Genomic DNA, 17,242 nt, shown 5'->3' on the forward strand with positions numbered 1-17,242 from the left:
AAATCCATTGAAAGAAAATGGTTATGAAACACTTGTGAAAGTGTAACTGTATAATTAGTAATTCTTTCTTGGACCACCACTACTAATCTAACTCTATGATTTGCCTATACAAGTAGGAGATTTCTAAGATTGAGGATTTCTATCATTTTAGGATAGAATTTCGGGAATATAATCATATGTGTCATTTAATTTCTTAAAAGAAAATATAGAATGACTTTATATGATTTATAGACCATTCATCCAATGATATGTTATTAAGTTGATTCGAAATGAATAAGCTAAGAGGAATTAGGATAATTTCGTTTTAAATAAGAATCCAACGATGCTCCGATTAGCGAGAGTCAAAGTAATCTTATTTATATAATCTTCTTGTTTCATATTGTAAAATACTAGCCTAAGGTGTCATCAATTGATGAACAGCTAGATGTTGTACATATAATATTTATCTTTCGAGATCTGACACTATTATGTTAGTCTAATGGTGAAAATCCATTAGGGATTTATCTCATTAGAAAAACAAACCAAGTTAGACCAACAATGAAGATTCGAAATTAAACTACAATTTGATAACAGAAAATAACATGGTTCAATACAAATTCATACAAAATTCAGAAATTATGAAGCATATAGCAAATAGGAATGATAAGTGAAAATACTAAAACATACAATCCTAAATAATTTCTAAGGTTTTCAACAAACTGATATCAGTGTCCCGTTTAGGCGAGAGTCAAAGCTACCATCCATTGAATAGAGTTGTCAACTCATCTAAAATGATCAACATTCTAGCAACCTTTTATTCGATCAAGATTGGAATCCGCGTTGTCCCGTTTAGGCGAGAGTTAAGGCTATTTTATCTTATGAGCTTCCACCATTGTTTCATATTCTTGCAAGTCTTATACAGTCGCCACCATTAGGGTGATCAATACTATATAAAAAACTTACAAGATTACTTATCTTTCGAGATTAAACGGTGCTAACTTGATAATAACCGTTCCTCCATTAGGGAGGATTACTCACTAAAACAATAGCTATGTAAAACCAACAATGGAGATCGAATATCTTTATAATAATAAAGCTTATTATTTAATGAAGGTTGTATTTTCTTCTAATATATATTTTAATCAATTTATTATAAATATATATATTTATTTAATTAAAATTTCCTATTTAGAATGAAATATTCCAAATATAAATTTTAATTTAATATTTATAAATTATACTTAGATGGATATGAAAATAACGTGAATTATTTCTATCTCAGTAATAATTTCCATAAATATTTAGAAAATTATTCAATTTAAGTTGTTTCAAAATTAATTTAAATTAATTTACAACTCAAATTTAATTTTCTATAAATATATATTGCATTTCGAAAATGCTTTAAAATAAAATAAAAATAAATCTCGGAAAATTACTCTAATTTTATGTTGGCCCAAAATTAATGAAAATTAATTTTCAACAAAAAAGAAAATATAATTTCCCTATTGAATTAAATATCTAAGAAAAATTTCAAATATTTAAGTATCATGATTAAAAATCAACTTAAATATTAATTTTCTATTTAATTAAATACACAAGAAAAATACTTCAAGCAAACCAGATAATATCTATCTAGACTTTCATTGACTAATTTATTCAATTTCTAATTATAATATATTTTAATTCATTTATTTTAATTAATCATTAAATGGAAAAAATATTGATTTAAGTTGGTCACAAATTAAATAAATAATTTTCAACTTTAATCTATTTTTCAAATAAAATTCGAAAGTTCTACATTAAAGAAATGTAATTTTGAAATTTTGGGAAATGATTAATAAAATAAAATAAAATATATTTTGAAAATTATTCAAGCTTAAGTTTTTCTGAATTAAGATTCCAAACTTAAAATAATTTCTAATTTTTAATTAAATAACATGAAAATAACAATATTTAAGTATCATGATGTAAATCAACTTAGATATTGAAATTTTCAATTTAATTAAATGCATTAAATTCAAGAAATAAATAATTAAGTATTGAGGAAACTTAATTATTAATTCTAGTTTAATACTAGGAAAATATACTAAACTTAGATTGTACCAAAATTAATTATTAAACAATTAATTTCACAATCAATGATATTTTCCTATTTAATATTAGAAATAATAATTAGTACTAGAAATAACTATCTAAAATATATCATTAACTAAGTGTTTTTCTAAAATTAACTTTAAAATATTAATTGAAAAATAAATTTCATATATTTTAAAAGTTAATTATGTTGCTAATTCAATTTTAATTAGGTTAGACTAATATAATTAACCTAATACAATTATTTAAATAAGGCAAATGGGCCTTCACAATTGGGGTAGTTCATGTGAGGGGGAGCTGGGTTCAGTATATCGTACCCACTTCTATTGGCCCCCAACTCTCACACAAAGCCCAAAAGAGAGGAATTTAACCTTTAAATAAACAATTGTTATTCATTGAATAAGCCCAAATCTAATTGGACCTAAATAAATTTACTTATGTCAAAATTTATTTTAGCAACCTAATCCATTTACTTAGTAAAAACTTAAATGGGCTTCCTATATGCATCTAAGACCAATAGCAAACATATAGGCTCACACAGGTCAAATGATTTGGATGGGCCCTATCATGTTACTAGGTTTACACAGATGAAAGAAGTACAAAATTTACATGTTACAAATTATTTATAAGATCTATCGTCAATTGGCTATGATTAAAATCAGATCATTGGATCTGTCAACAAGTTAATCATAGCAATTCAGATCAAATAAATAATAGGTTTGTTAAAAAAAAAAAGTTTTTGAATAAATAATATAAAATAAACAAACATTGTCCATGTAACAGATGTGAAATAAGTTATTAATATAATTAAATTATTATTCTTAAACTCACCAAATAAAGGAAACTAATTTTTAAAATATCTAGGTTTATTTGAATCAAATTAAATTAAATATCTAATAAGATCAATGATTTGAAAGGAAAGAATCTTCAATATCACTTTCAGATCGTATAATTTAATAAAATAAACTAATTTTAAAATAGATTTGGTTAGATAATTATTATTTTAGGAATAAAATAATAAATGAATAATAATTACCATAATTATATGTCAAAATATCTCAAATTAAGCAATATTCAAATCTCTACAAAATATCTATGTTATTTAAATATTTAGGATATGATTTATAAATTTCCAATAAGAAAAAAAAAATGATATATATAGAAAAAATATCATTTTTAAACTTATAATTTATAAATAATTAAATATTTAACAAAATAACAAATTTTTGAATTTAAAAAACATTATGGTAAGTATATCTATAAAAATATCTACGTTAATTTCAAATTTATTAATTATTTAATTTGTCATATAAGATAATTTTAATATAATATTTTAAATAAAAAGATAAAGTTATCTTTTAATTTAAAATATCTAATCTTATAATTAAATAATAAATAAGTATTAAAGAAGTTAATAAATTTTTAAATCTGACAATAATAGGAAATATTTAAAATTGGAAACATTCCAAAATAGAAATATTTAAAAATTGGAAAAATTCCAAATTGAAAATATTTAAAATTGGAACCATTTCAATTTAGAAATATTTAAAAAAAAAGGAAAAATGAATTTTGGGAAACAATCCCATGAAAAAATTGGATTTTTGGGGAAAAAACCCACAAAATTCGCAATTTGTAGGGGTTGTCAGGATAGGCTGCATACAGCAGTAATGATTTCCAACTTCCAAAATTCATATCTTTCTCAATTTTTATCGGAATCGAGTTCCGTAAAAAATAAAATTGCTTAATTTTTCACAAGGAATCCAAATAAAATATTTTAAAAAAATGAAAAAATATTTTTCATGGAAAAAGGTACTGTACAACATATACATTCATCAAATAACACATAAACCACATGAAACCATCCAAATCAACACAAAAACATATAAATCATCGTTTTAATTCATATTACATGAAAGTAAATCATTACCATGGCTCTGGTGCCAGTTGTTGGAAATTATTTTACCAGGATCTAGATTTACTACCAAGTATGTTGGATTAACAACCTAATATGAATTCTAAAACAATGAAAATAAACACATATAAAGTTTAGAAAACCTTACAGTGGGTGCAGCGGAATATTATGACTCCTTCCATTCGAAAAATTAATGTATTTAAGAATACAATTTTCGGAAAAAAAAAAAACTTTAAAATAAAACAAAATAAATCCTGGAAAAATTATCTTAATTTTATGTTGGCCCAAAATTAATTAATAAAATTTATTTACAACAAAAATATAATTTTCCTATTTAATTAAATATTTAAGAAAAATTTCAAATATTTAAGTATCATGATGAATAATCAACTTAAATATTAATTTTCTATTTAATTAAATATCACTAGAAAAATACTTCAAGCAAAACAGATAATATCTATCTAGACTTTCATTGACTAATTAATTTATTTTCTAATTATAATATATATTTTACTTCATTTATTTTAATTAATCATTAAATGAAAAAATTATTGATTTAAGTTGGTCCAATGTTAAAATAAATAATTTTCAACTTTAATCTATTTTTCAAATAAAATTCAAAATTTCTGCATTAAAAAAATGTAATTTCGAAAATAATAAAAAGATTAATAAAATATATATAGAAAATTATTCAAATTTAAGTTATTCTGAAATTTTAAAGAAAAATTTCCAACATAAAATAATTTTCTATTTAATTAAATATCATGAAAATAACAATATTAAAGTATCATGCTGAACATCAACTTAGATATTGAAATTTTCAATTTAATTAAATGTATTAAATTCAAGAAATAAATAATTAAGTATATAGGAAACTTAATTATTAATTCTAGTTTAATACTAGGAAAATATACTAAACTTAGATTGTACCAAAATTAATTATTAAACAATTAATTTCACAATCAATGATATTTTCCTATTTTAATATTAAAAATAATAACTAGTATAGAAATAACTATCTAGAATATATATCATTAACTAGGTATCTTTTCAAAAATTTGGAAAATATCTAATTTAAGTTGTTATAGAAAGAATCTAAATAACCAACTTAAAAAATTTCCAAATTAAATTTAATTAAATATCAAAATTAAGTTGTAACTACCTAATTTAAGAATATTCCATTTTAAGTTTAACAACTTAGAAAAATATCTCTAGAATCTTCAATAACCAACTCCTAGAATTCCTCAACTAAATTTTAAATTCAAAAGATATTCAAATTTAAGTTGATAAGAAAAATTAGTTAGTAATAACTAATTTATAACTTAAATAGGAATATTTAATGAAATAATTAAAATAAGCTTCAGAAAGAATCTAGTTTGTTAAAATTCTTTATTTAATTAAATACAAGAAAAATACAATAGTTTATCTAGAAATTAATTCATTAAACTAATTGTGTTTTTCATAAATTAATTTTAAAAAAAAAATTTAAATTAATCATGTTGCTAATCAATTTTATTAGGTTAAACTAATTTAATTAACCTAGCATAGTTATCCAAATCAGATAAATGAGCCTTCACAGTTGGGGTAGTTCATGTGTGGGGGAGATGAGTTCAGTATGTCGTACCCACTTCTATGGGCCCCCAACTCTCACACAAGGCCCAAAAGAGAGCAATTTAACCTTAAAATGAACAACAATTATTAATTGAATAGGCCCAAAAACTAAATGGGCCCAAAAACTAAATGGGCCTTAATAAAATCTATCATGGTGTGACATTTTATTTAGAAACAACTTATATGCATCTAAACATAAAGTAAACATATAGGCTCACACAGGCACACAGATTTGGATGGGTCCTATCATGTTACTAGGTCATACACAGATGAAAGAAGAATGTAAAATTTACCTGTTACAAATTATTTACTTGACCTATTGACAATTGAACCATGGGTTAAAATCAGATCATTGGATCTGTCAACAAGTTAACCATGGCAATTTAGATCAAGCAATAATAGGTTTTAGAAAACTTACAAACAAGCTAAAACACATACTCCTGTAACAAGTTGAGTTTGGATATTTGGATGTAGGATTTATTTAATTTTAAATTAATTAATAATTTTTTTCAGAAAGAATATTTACATAAATAAAAAAATATTTTCGGTTTTAAAAAAATTTAAAATTAAACCTACAATTTTGAAAAATTAGGTTTCAACTAACCTAAATATCATTTCGAAAATTTGCTAACCATCTTTTGAACTTTCATGTTATTTTATAAATTAAATATTCAAAAAATAAAATGATAAATACATACCCTTTTCTGATTTTATAATTTAATTTAAGTAAAAATAACAAAATTTAAAAGTGAGCAAAAATATCTTATTTCTATTTAAAATACCATGATTATAGTAATCTTATTTTAAATCTAAATAAGGTCAAATTACTTAAAATAGAATATTTTATAAAAGGAATTTAATATCTGACCTTCGATTTAAAAATAAGATAAAATAATCAAATTTTAAAAAATAAGAAAAGAAGTAAGAAATTTTTTTTTTACCTATTTTCAAATTCAAATTACACTAATATCTAAAATTAAATTTAAAAAATCAAATTAATTTATTTCTAATAATTAGATTTGAAATATGAAAAGTAAAAATCAAAATACAAAATTACACAAAAAATCGGCAGTTAATTCCATGAAAAATCACACCATCCAGGTGCACATTCTTGGGCGCAAGGGGCTGCTTGGGCGCACAAAGGGTGCTGCCAGCAGCCAGCCGCGCGCACAAGTGTGTGTCACCACCCCGGTTTTTTTCAACTCTTTAAAAAATCATAACTAATTCAAATAAAATCGAAATTGAGTTCTGTAAAAAAGGAAATTGCTTAATTTTTTCCAAACTATCCAATAAAAATAATTCCAGAAACGAAAATTCAATGATTTTTTATAAAATTTCACAAGCATCAATCAATCATCATATAACACACAAATCAACATGAAGCCATCCAAATCAACATATATCATCGTTTTAATTAATATTTCATGAAAGTAAATCATTACCATAGCTCTGGTATCAGTTGTTGGAAATATTTTACTAGGATCTAGATTTACTACCATGTATGTTTCATTAACATCCTAATATGAATTCTAAAATAATGAAATAAACACATATAAAGTTTACGAACACTTACATTGGGTGCAGCGGAATATAATGACTCCTTCCGTTCAGATCTCTAGCCCTTGATTCCTTTCTGTAGCAGAACACAATCAAGATCTCAACTTGGATCTCTTTCTCTCCTTCCTTGATGCTGATTCTTCTTCTTGTTGGTTGGATTCTACACAATCTTCCACACTATGATTGAGATACCACTTGATGTGTGTCGGCACTACTCTATCACTTAGGGATTTCGAAACAAAGAAGAATAAGAAAGAGAGAGAGAGGTGGCGGCTCAGGAATTTTCTCTGAAAGGAATGAGATGCAATTGTCATACTTTCCTGAAGTCATTACTTTCTATATATAGAATACCACATAGGGTTACGGTTGAATTACTTGGCATTAAAATAATTAAAACATTAAATGATAAAAGCTATGCATGTGGCCGGCCATAGCATATGGAAATGGGCCTCACTTTTGCAACTTTCCTGTTTTATCGTTTCTGTATCCCATTTTCTCAAAATTGCCAGTTCTCACATTCAACCATTTAAATGTCAATTTTCACTATTTAATAACTATAAATAGTTATTAAATAATATTGTCATTTATTATATTTACTAATTAGACTAATCAAAGTCTCTTAATTAACAAATATACCCTATAAACTCTTTCTTTACAGTTTTGCTCTTAATAAGTGATAATTTCACAAATAGACATAGTCTAATTTGAGAATTATAATTGATTAATTTAAACAAATTAACTGAGTCTTACAAGCAGTGTGGTCTCAACTAGTATGGGGACCATGGGCCTATATAACCACGCTTCCAATAAGTCAAACCGAATTTACCAAGTAAATTCCGTAACTTATTAATTCCTTATTGAATCCACACTTAGAACTTGAAATTGCACTCTCAGTCATATAGAACGCTCTATATGTTCCACGATATAGATACACTATTAATTATCCATTGTTATAATCCTAATTTGATCAATGATCCTCTAATAGATGATCCACATAATATAGGAACTAAATTACTGTTACACCCTTCAATGTATTTTATCCTTAAAACACTTTGCTCCGTATAAATGATATTTCAGCGAAGTGAAATGAGATCTCAACCATTTATCTCTGTTTAGCCAAGCTCGAAGGATATCATCGTTTCACTTCTAAATTCCTATAGAAGTTATAGACTCCATATTTATGTTTGCGCTCCCACTCAATTATATTATCATGTTCCCAAAATGTACGTATCAACCTGACCCAAAAGTAGGCTTAACTAACAAATCAAAGAACATGTATAATACTCTTGAGATCGAACCTAACCATATCTGGATTAAGATCATTTGATATAGGATCAACGGGTGATATTGAATTTAATAGATATTATGGTAAATTTTAACAAATCTAATCAAAGTTTAATATCGGTCCCTTCCGATGTATACTATACATCCGATACTGGTAAACTTTGCCAATGTCCTGGAAAGGACATAGCACTTATCCAAGGTGTAAGAATACCTATCGCTGATTATCATGCCAGTCTAAATCCAGTGAACTGACAAATCAGGGAATAAACTTTCGAACATATAATTAAGATTATATTCCACTGTGCTGAAAACACTATAATCATTAACAAATTTCATATGTTCTGGACTTAAATAGAATTCATACATTATATGCATATAATCATGAAATAAATCATGTGAACCATGCAACATAAAAATGTTATTTCTGATCTTTATTATTAAGTAAATGTGATTATATTGAAATGAGTTTTATTTAGGGCACAAAACCCAACATTAGGTTAGTAATTAATTGGCATTAAAATAATGAAAATAATAATTAGAAAATGCATGCACAAGTGGCCGGCCTAGGGTGTTAATGGGCCTCACTTGGATTTTGCAGTTTTCACAATTCCTATTTCTATTTTCCCAAAAATGCCAATTTTCCAATTCTAACCATTTAAATGCCAAAACTAATTATTTAATAACTAAAATAGATTATTAAATAATATTGTCATTTAATATAATTATTAATTAGACATATAGAGTCTCTTAATTAATAAATAAACTTTGAATCTCTTTTCTTTACAATTTCACCCCTGCTTAGTGAAAATTCACAAATTAGACATAGTCTAACATTAAAATTATAATTAATTAATCATAGATCAATTATTGAGTGTTACAAGCAGTATGGTCTCAACTAGAATGGGGACCATGGATGTATATTACTGAGCTTCCAATAAGTCCAACCGAATTTACCAAATAAATTCCCTAACTTATTAATTCCTTGTTGAATGCACTCTTAGAACTTGGAATTGCACTCTCAGACTTATATAGAGCATTCTATATGTTCCACGATATAGATATGTGATCTCATTTAACCATCGTTATAATCTTAATGTGATCAAAGATCCTCTATATAGATGATTTACATCGAGAAGGGATAAAATTTAGCGTTTTCACCCCTCAATGTATTTGGCCCCTTAAAACACTTAGCTACCTGTAAATGATGTTTTAGTGATCTAAGATATAGTCACTGAAACAAGAGCTCATCCATTTACATCTATTTATCTAAGCTCGAAGGGAATCATCACTTGACTTCTATACACCAGTAAAAGCTATAAATTTCATATTTATGTTCAGCGCTCCCACTCAGTCATACTATCATGTTCCCAAAATATACGTATCACCCTGACCCAAAAGTAGGCTTAACTAATAAATCGAAGAACATGAATAGCACTCCTGTGATTGAGCCTAAGCATATCAGGATTTATATTCTTTTAATCTAAGATCAACTAGTGATATTGACTTGAAAAGATACAACGGTAAGTTTATAATATTTTAACTAAGTTCAATATCGGTCCAGTCCAATGTATACTCCATACATTTGAAACCAGTATACTTTACCAATGTCCTGGAAACAACATAACACTTACTCCAAGTGTAAGTATACTTCATCGCTGATTATCACATCAATGTAAATCCAAAACACTGATGAAACAAGGACTTAGTCTTTTGAATCATATAATCACAATCACATTCCACTGTGTTGACAATATTGTAATTTTGAATAGATATATGATCTGGACTTAACTGATTTTGTGCATATATTAAATATATATATAGATATAAACCATAAACATGAAAAATACATGTTAACATAAATCCCTTCAAATCTCTTAAATTGATGACTCATCAGATTGTAATGGGTTTTATTTAGGGCACAAAACCCAACAGTTTGAGGAATATTTCAACTCTTTGTTCATGAAGTTCTAAATATGGTGTTGGATTCGGTTCAACCTAGGGTAACTAATGAGCTCAATGATGTGTTAATGGGACCTTTTGCTGAAGCTGATGTTTGAATTGCACTGTTTCAAATGCTTCAGCTAAGAGCCCGGGTAAGGATGGTATGAATGCTGGTTTCTATCAAAACATTTGGGACATTGTTGGAACTGATGTGTGTAAGGCTTATTTGGGTTTTATTGATGGGTCGGCCTTCGCTTCTTCTATCAATGAAACCATTATTACTTTGATTCCTAAGGTCAAATCTCCTAACCTCACTAGTGAATTTCGGCCAATCAGCCTCTGTAAGGTGTTGTATAAAATTACTGTTAAGAGGATTACTAATCGATTGCGGGAGGTTCTTAGGGGTGTTATTTCAGAGGAGCAAAGTGCGTTCATATCGGGGCGCTTGATAACTGATAATGCAATGATTGGTTTTGAGTGTCTCAATGCTATTAAAAGGCACAAGAGGGGAAGGAAAGAGTTTCTAACATACAAGGTTGATATGGCTAAGGCTTATGACAAGGTCGACTGGTCTTTCCTGTGCAGTATGTTGATTAAACTCGGGTTTCACCTGTTGGGTTTTGTGCCCTAAATAAAACCCATTTCAATATAATCAGATTTACTAATTAATAAAGATCAGAAATCATTTTATGTTGCATGGTTCACATGATTTATTTCATGATTATATTTAATGTATAAATTCTATTAAGTCCAGAACATATGTATTTGCTCATGATTATAGTATAGGCATCACAGTGGAATATAATCATGATCATATGTTCAAAAGTTTAATTTCTTGATTTGTCAGTTCACTAGATTTAAACTGGCATGATAATCAGCGATAGGTATACGTACATCTTGGATAATTGTTATGTCCTTTCTAGAGCATTGGCAAAGTTTACAAGTATCGGTTGTATGGAGTATACATTGGAAGGGACCGATATTGAACTTGGATTAGATATGATAAATTTACCGTAATATCTATTCAATTCAATATCACCTAGTTGATCCTAGATCAAATGATCTTAATCCTGACATGATTAGGTTCGATCTCAAGAGTGTTATTTGTGTTCTTTGATTTGTTAGTTAAGCCTACCTTTTGGTCAGGGTGATACCTACATTTTGGGAACATGATAGTACAATTGAGTGGGAGCGCTAAACATAGATATGGAATCTATAGCTTCTATAGGAATTTAGAAGTGAAACGATGATTTTCTTCGAGCTTGGCTGAATAGATATAAATGATTGAGATCTCATTTTATTGATTATATTAATTCACTAAAATATCATTTATAGGTGGCCAAGTGTTTTAAGGATAAAATACATTGAAAGGGTGTAACGATAATTTTATCCATATGCAATGTAGATCATCTATAGAGGATCATTGATTATTGGGATTATAACAATGGATAATTAATAGTGTATCTATATCGTGGAACATATAGAGCGTTCTATGTAACTGAGAGTGCAATTCCAAGTTCTATGGTGGATGCAATGACGAATTAATAAGTTAGTGAATTTACTTGATAAATTCTAGATCTGCTCATTGAAAGCTCGGTTATACAGGCCAATGGTCCCCATACTTGTTGAGACAAACTACTTGTAAGACTCAGTTAATTGATTTTAATTAATCAATTATAATTCTAAAATTAGACTATGTCTAGTTTATGAATTTTTCATTAAGATATGGCTTGATTGTGAAGAAATAGTGTTTTGGGGTTTATTTGTTAATTAAGACACTTTATGGAGTCTAATTAATAAATATTATAAATAACAATTTTATTTGATAGTTATTTTAATTATTAAATAAATAGTTTTGGCATTTATAGGGTTGAAGTTGCAAAAAGTAGTATTTGTGAAAAATGGGTAAAATAGTTGAGAAAAATGACAAAGCCTAAACCAATGTGTGGCCCATTAAGTGGCCAGCCATAGGTTGCTTATTTTACTCTATTTTTATCAATTTTTTATTCCTAATAATTCAACCATAACCCTATTGAAGAATAGTATAAAAGGAAGTCTATGGTCTCTTCATCCAATCTAATGCCTCCAAAGCTAATAACCTAGCTTTTGATGAGACCTCTTCCTTCATCTTTCTTCTTCAATTCGAAACACTTAGTCTTTCTTCACAAATATTATTCAGCCATTAGTGATAGGGTGAGTGCCCACACACATCAAGTTGGTCCTCAATCATAGTATGTAAGACTATGAAGAATTCAATCAACAAGAAGGATAATCGGGCTCAGATCTTGGTGATACTCTGCTACAGAAAGAATACAAGGGTTAGAGATCTGAGCGGAAGGAGTCATTTAATTCCGCTACACCCAATGTAAGATTTCTCATAACTTTTATGTGTTTATTTACATTGTTTTAGAAATTCATATTAGGATGTTAAACAACATACATGGTAGTAAATCTAGATCCTGGTAAAAGAATTCCAACAACTAGCCTCAGAGCCATGGTAATGATTTACTTTCACGAAATATGAATTAAAATGATGTTTTGCGTTGATTTGGATGGTTTCATGTTGATTTATGTGCTTATTTGATGAATGTATGTGTTTGACGAAATTTTTCCATGAAATATTTTTATTTTGTTTTTGAAAATATTTTATTTGGATTCCTTGTGAAAAATTAAGCATGGTGTTATGAAGGTTTGAAAAATCGGATGCATATGGTGTCGAGCATGGTGCTCGCGTGCCCCAGATGCCTCAGACAAGGTAGCATTCCGCGCGCGTGCTTCAGACAAATCATGTCTGAAGCTCAGTTTCCTCGCACGCACGCTGCGTTCAGACAAAATGCTCGCCCATGGAGACCCTGCTCGCGTCGAGATTTCTCGTCAAGACACCCTGTTGCTCCTTTTCCTCGCGCAGAAAGGTCTGCTAGCAGCCTCTCGTGGGCTGCACCTGCAGCCTTGCTGCCGCACACCCAAAAATCAGAATTTTGTGGGATTTTTTTTCCCAATTTCCTATTTTTTGCAATTTTCAAACCCTAATTTCAAATAAAATATTATTTTAATATCTTTATACTTAAATATTATTTTTTTAAATTAATAATATTTATTTTTAATAGATTATTATTTTTTTTTTATATATTTTGATATTTAAATTTAAAAATTGATTATTTTATTTTTTAAATTATGGTTAGATTTAAAATTTGTTAATTTCCTTAATATTTATATATTGTTTAATTATAAGATTAGATATTTTAATATTGGCCATATTTTAAATTAAAAGATAACTTTATGCTTTTAATTTCAAATATTATATTAAAATTATCTTATATGATAAATTAAATAATTAATAAATTTGAAATTAACCTTGATATTTTTATAGATATTCTAAGCATAATATTTTCAAATTCAAAAATTTGTTATTTCGTTAAATATTTAATTGTTTATAAATTATAAGTTTTTAAAAAAATGATATTTACTATTTTATATCATTTCACTTATTAGAAATTTATAAATTATATTTTAAATATTTAAATAATTAAGATATTTTTGTAGAGATTTGAATAATGCTTAATTAATTTGAGAGATTTTGAAATATAATGAGAATAATTATTATTTATTTATTATTTTATTCTTAAAATAATAATTATCTAATCACATCTATTTTAAAATTGGTTTATTTTATTATTTTAATTTTATTAAATTATAAGATTTAAAATGATATTAAAGAGATTTTTTTTCAAATCATTTATCTTATTTGATATTTAATTGAATTTGATAAAATAATTCAAATAAACCTAGATATTTTAAATTATTTTTTATTTTTGAATTTTAAATTTTGATGAGATTTTTAAGCTTGGTTTTAATAACCCTAATTTTTTTTTTTTTTCAAAATTACACTTATAAATTTTATATTCTTTATTATTTTATAATTTTATTAATAAAATAAGAATATTTTAATATTAAATATATATATATAATTATATAGTTTTTCTTTTTAAAAGTATTATTTAGTTATTAAAAACTTTTTTTTAAACAAAATAGTGTAGTCTACAAAGGTACAATGTAGCCAAAGTCATTTATGAGTACAACTTTAGTGTCCCGTGGGAATAAATATTTTGTGAAACTACACCTATATTTAGTGTTTTAGAGCTTGGTTATAGATACCTAATAATGAAAGAAAAGGAAAAAGAATCACAGTAAAGTACAAAATCTATTAATAGATGTTAATACCAAACATACATAGCATATATTGTATTTAATAATACTAGTACAAAATTAAAATGGATATGAAATTATAAGTTAATATTAAAATTCTTAAAAAAAAAAATAGTCAGGTCGGATCAGATCCGATTCGAGTATCTCATCTAGCGAGGCGGGGCGGGGCGGGGGCAAATCCTTACATGATTTAGATCAGGTCGGATCATAGCCGGATCAGATCCGACCCAACCCGACCCGACCCATTTACACTCCTACAAAAAACTACTATTTCAACACAAATTTTTTGTTTGGGTAGGTTTAACACACCTAAACACAGTTTTATATTGTGGTTAGCCTTTCAAATTAGACTTAAGACCAAGGACATATTGTAGAAATTTCAAGTTGTTAATGAGGCTGTTTGCAGATTATTTTTGCAGTAGGATGAGTCAACAAAGCACCTGTTTTTCAGCTGCTCTTACTCACTGATTTGTGTGGAAAAAATAAAGGAATGGCTCACATGGAGGGCTCGGACCACAAAATTATCTCAACCGGTAAAATGGATTCACAAAGCAAAAATCAACAAGTTTAAAAAGAATGTGATGGCAGCAGCTATAGCGAATCTGGTATTCTCAATTTGGTATGCCAGGAATGATCAATTGTGGAACAATATGTAGAAAATAGTGATGTAATTGTACAAAGAGTTAAAAACAATGTCAAACATAGAATAGAGATGTTTTGGCCAAAAAAAGTTGGCCAACAAGATGCTCTTTGTAATAGATTGTAAATGTTTGTGGAATATCAATAAACTTGCTGATTTATCAAAAAAAAAGCACTAATATATTTTTTCAATTCCAACCACATCACTAAAAATTACACTTATAAATTTTAATTCTTTGTTATTTTATAATTATACTAATAAAATAAGAATATTTTAATGTTAAATATATATAATTATTTAGTTTTTCTTCTTAAAAGTATTATTTAATTATTAAAAACTTTTTTTTTAAAAAAAATAGTGTAGTCTATATTAATGGGACAATGTAGACAAAGTAGTTTATGAGTACAACTTTAGTGTCCCATTGGAATAATATTTTGTGAAACTACAGTATATTTAGTGTTTTAGAGTTGGGTTAGAGATGAATAATGAAAGAAAGGAAAAAGAATCACAGTAAAGTAAACCGTGGACAGCAAAACACATGGTCAACGTGAAGACTTAGACTATAACTTCATTATGACCGCTTGGGCAACAAGTACTTGGCCTCCAATTAACCAATGAACTGAGCTAGCTTTCTGAAACGTGGCCAACAAGGCCTTGATCACATAGTAAAAAGAAAAGTTTAACTCAAAGCAAAGCCTATATATAAACAGTTGTAAAATTATATTCCATACAAACCTACCTTATATCATTATCAGATTATCTCAGAATCTCAAAATCAATCATGGGAGATTTAATTCGTCAAAATCCAGACGGTACCTACACCCGACTGGCATCAATGCCGACCACCCCAGCCTCAGCAGATCCATCATCACTTTCTGAGGTTTTAACCAAAGATGTCACGTTTAACCCAACCAACAACACTTGGGTCCGAATATACTTGCCCAAAAAAGCTCTAGTTGATAACTCCTCCACTACAACCAATAAGCTTCCTCTTATTGTGTACTACCATGGCGGTGGCTTCTACTTCACTACCGTTGCGACAACACTTAACCACAATTTTTGCGACACAATGTCGACACAACTTGACGCCGTGGTGGTCTCCGTTGAGTACCGCATGGCCCCGGAGAATCGGCTCCCAGCTGCATACGATGACGCCATGGAGGCGTTGGATTGGATTAAATCCACGGATGAAATTTGGTTACGTGAATATGCCGACATCTCTAACTGTTTTCTTATAGGGACCAGTGCAGGGGGTAATATACTCCACCGTGTTGGAGTGCGTGCGTCAGCAGCTGTCGAAGAACTTGCACCGTTGAAGATCCGAGGGCTCATATTTCATCATCCGTTTTTTGGTGGGGTCACGAGGACTGAATCCGAGATAAGAGGTGTCAACGATCCTGTTATTCCTCAAGTCTCCACTGATCTGTGTTGGGAACTTGGATTACCAATCGGCGCCGACCGCGATCACAAGTACTCCAATCCAATGGCGGATGATCAGTGGTCTGTCAATTGTGCTCGAATTAAAAATTTGGGGTGGCGTTTGCTGGTTGCAGGGGGTGATCGTGATCCTGTGTTTGATCGCCAAATGATGTTTGTGGAGATGCTCAAGAAAGATGGGGTTAATGTTATTTCACATTTTATTCAAGGAAATCCTCATGGGGTCGAGATTACGGAACCGAGTACAGCTCCAGCGCTATTTGTTTCAATTAAAAAGTTCATAAATAATGACATGTGAGTTGTGACCACTTGTTGAGTAAAATTAAATTTCGAAAAGAAATCAAATAAATTAAATAAAAGGAAATTATGTTGTCCTATTATAAAGTGTTGTTATATATTAACTTATGTATGTAGCCTACTTTAACTTATAGAGTCTCTAATTCAAATGCGTCTTCTCACATGTTGACTAAAAAAGATTGTTTGTGACATGCACGTCAAAGTAAAAGAAATTTTTGGGAAACTTATTGTTATAATTAAGACACTGAGACTTTGACACCTCAGCAACCAACTAACCGAATTAG

General features: G+C 28.1%; 2 protein-coding genes across 2 annotated transcripts in view; both read left to right on the forward strand.

The window, feature by feature from the left end:
- Positions 1–11,009, forward strand: part of LOC133038189 (uncharacterized) — a 32,471-nt gene extending 21,462 nt beyond the window's left edge. Inside the window, exon 3 of the mRNA XM_061116273.1 lies at positions 10,519–11,009. Coding sequence (XP_060972256.1) covers positions 10,519–11,009 — 491 coding nt within the window. The remainder of the gene's footprint in view (positions 1–10,518) is intronic.
- Positions 11,010–16,005: 4,996 nt separating this feature from the next.
- Positions 16,006–16,959, forward strand: LOC115717728 (probable carboxylesterase 120). The gene has a single exon (XM_030646708.2). It carries the CDS (start codon positions 16,006–16,008, stop codon positions 16,957–16,959), a length of 954 nt encoding a protein of 317 aa, XP_030502568.2.
- The last annotated feature ends 283 nt before the right edge of the window (positions 16,960–17,242 follow it).

The sequence above is a fragment of the Cannabis sativa genome, chromosome 5 (assembly GCF_029168945.1).
Source record: "Cannabis sativa cultivar Pink pepper isolate KNU-18-1 chromosome 5, ASM2916894v1, whole genome shotgun sequence".
NCBI lineage: Eukaryota > Viridiplantae > Streptophyta > Magnoliopsida > Rosales > Cannabaceae > Cannabis > Cannabis sativa.

Excerpts from the sequence above, each read along its gene's own strand:
- LOC115717728 (XM_030646708.2), top strand. The coding sequence starts at position 16,006 with ATGGGAGATTTAATTCGTCAAAATCCAGACGGTACCTACACCCGACTG.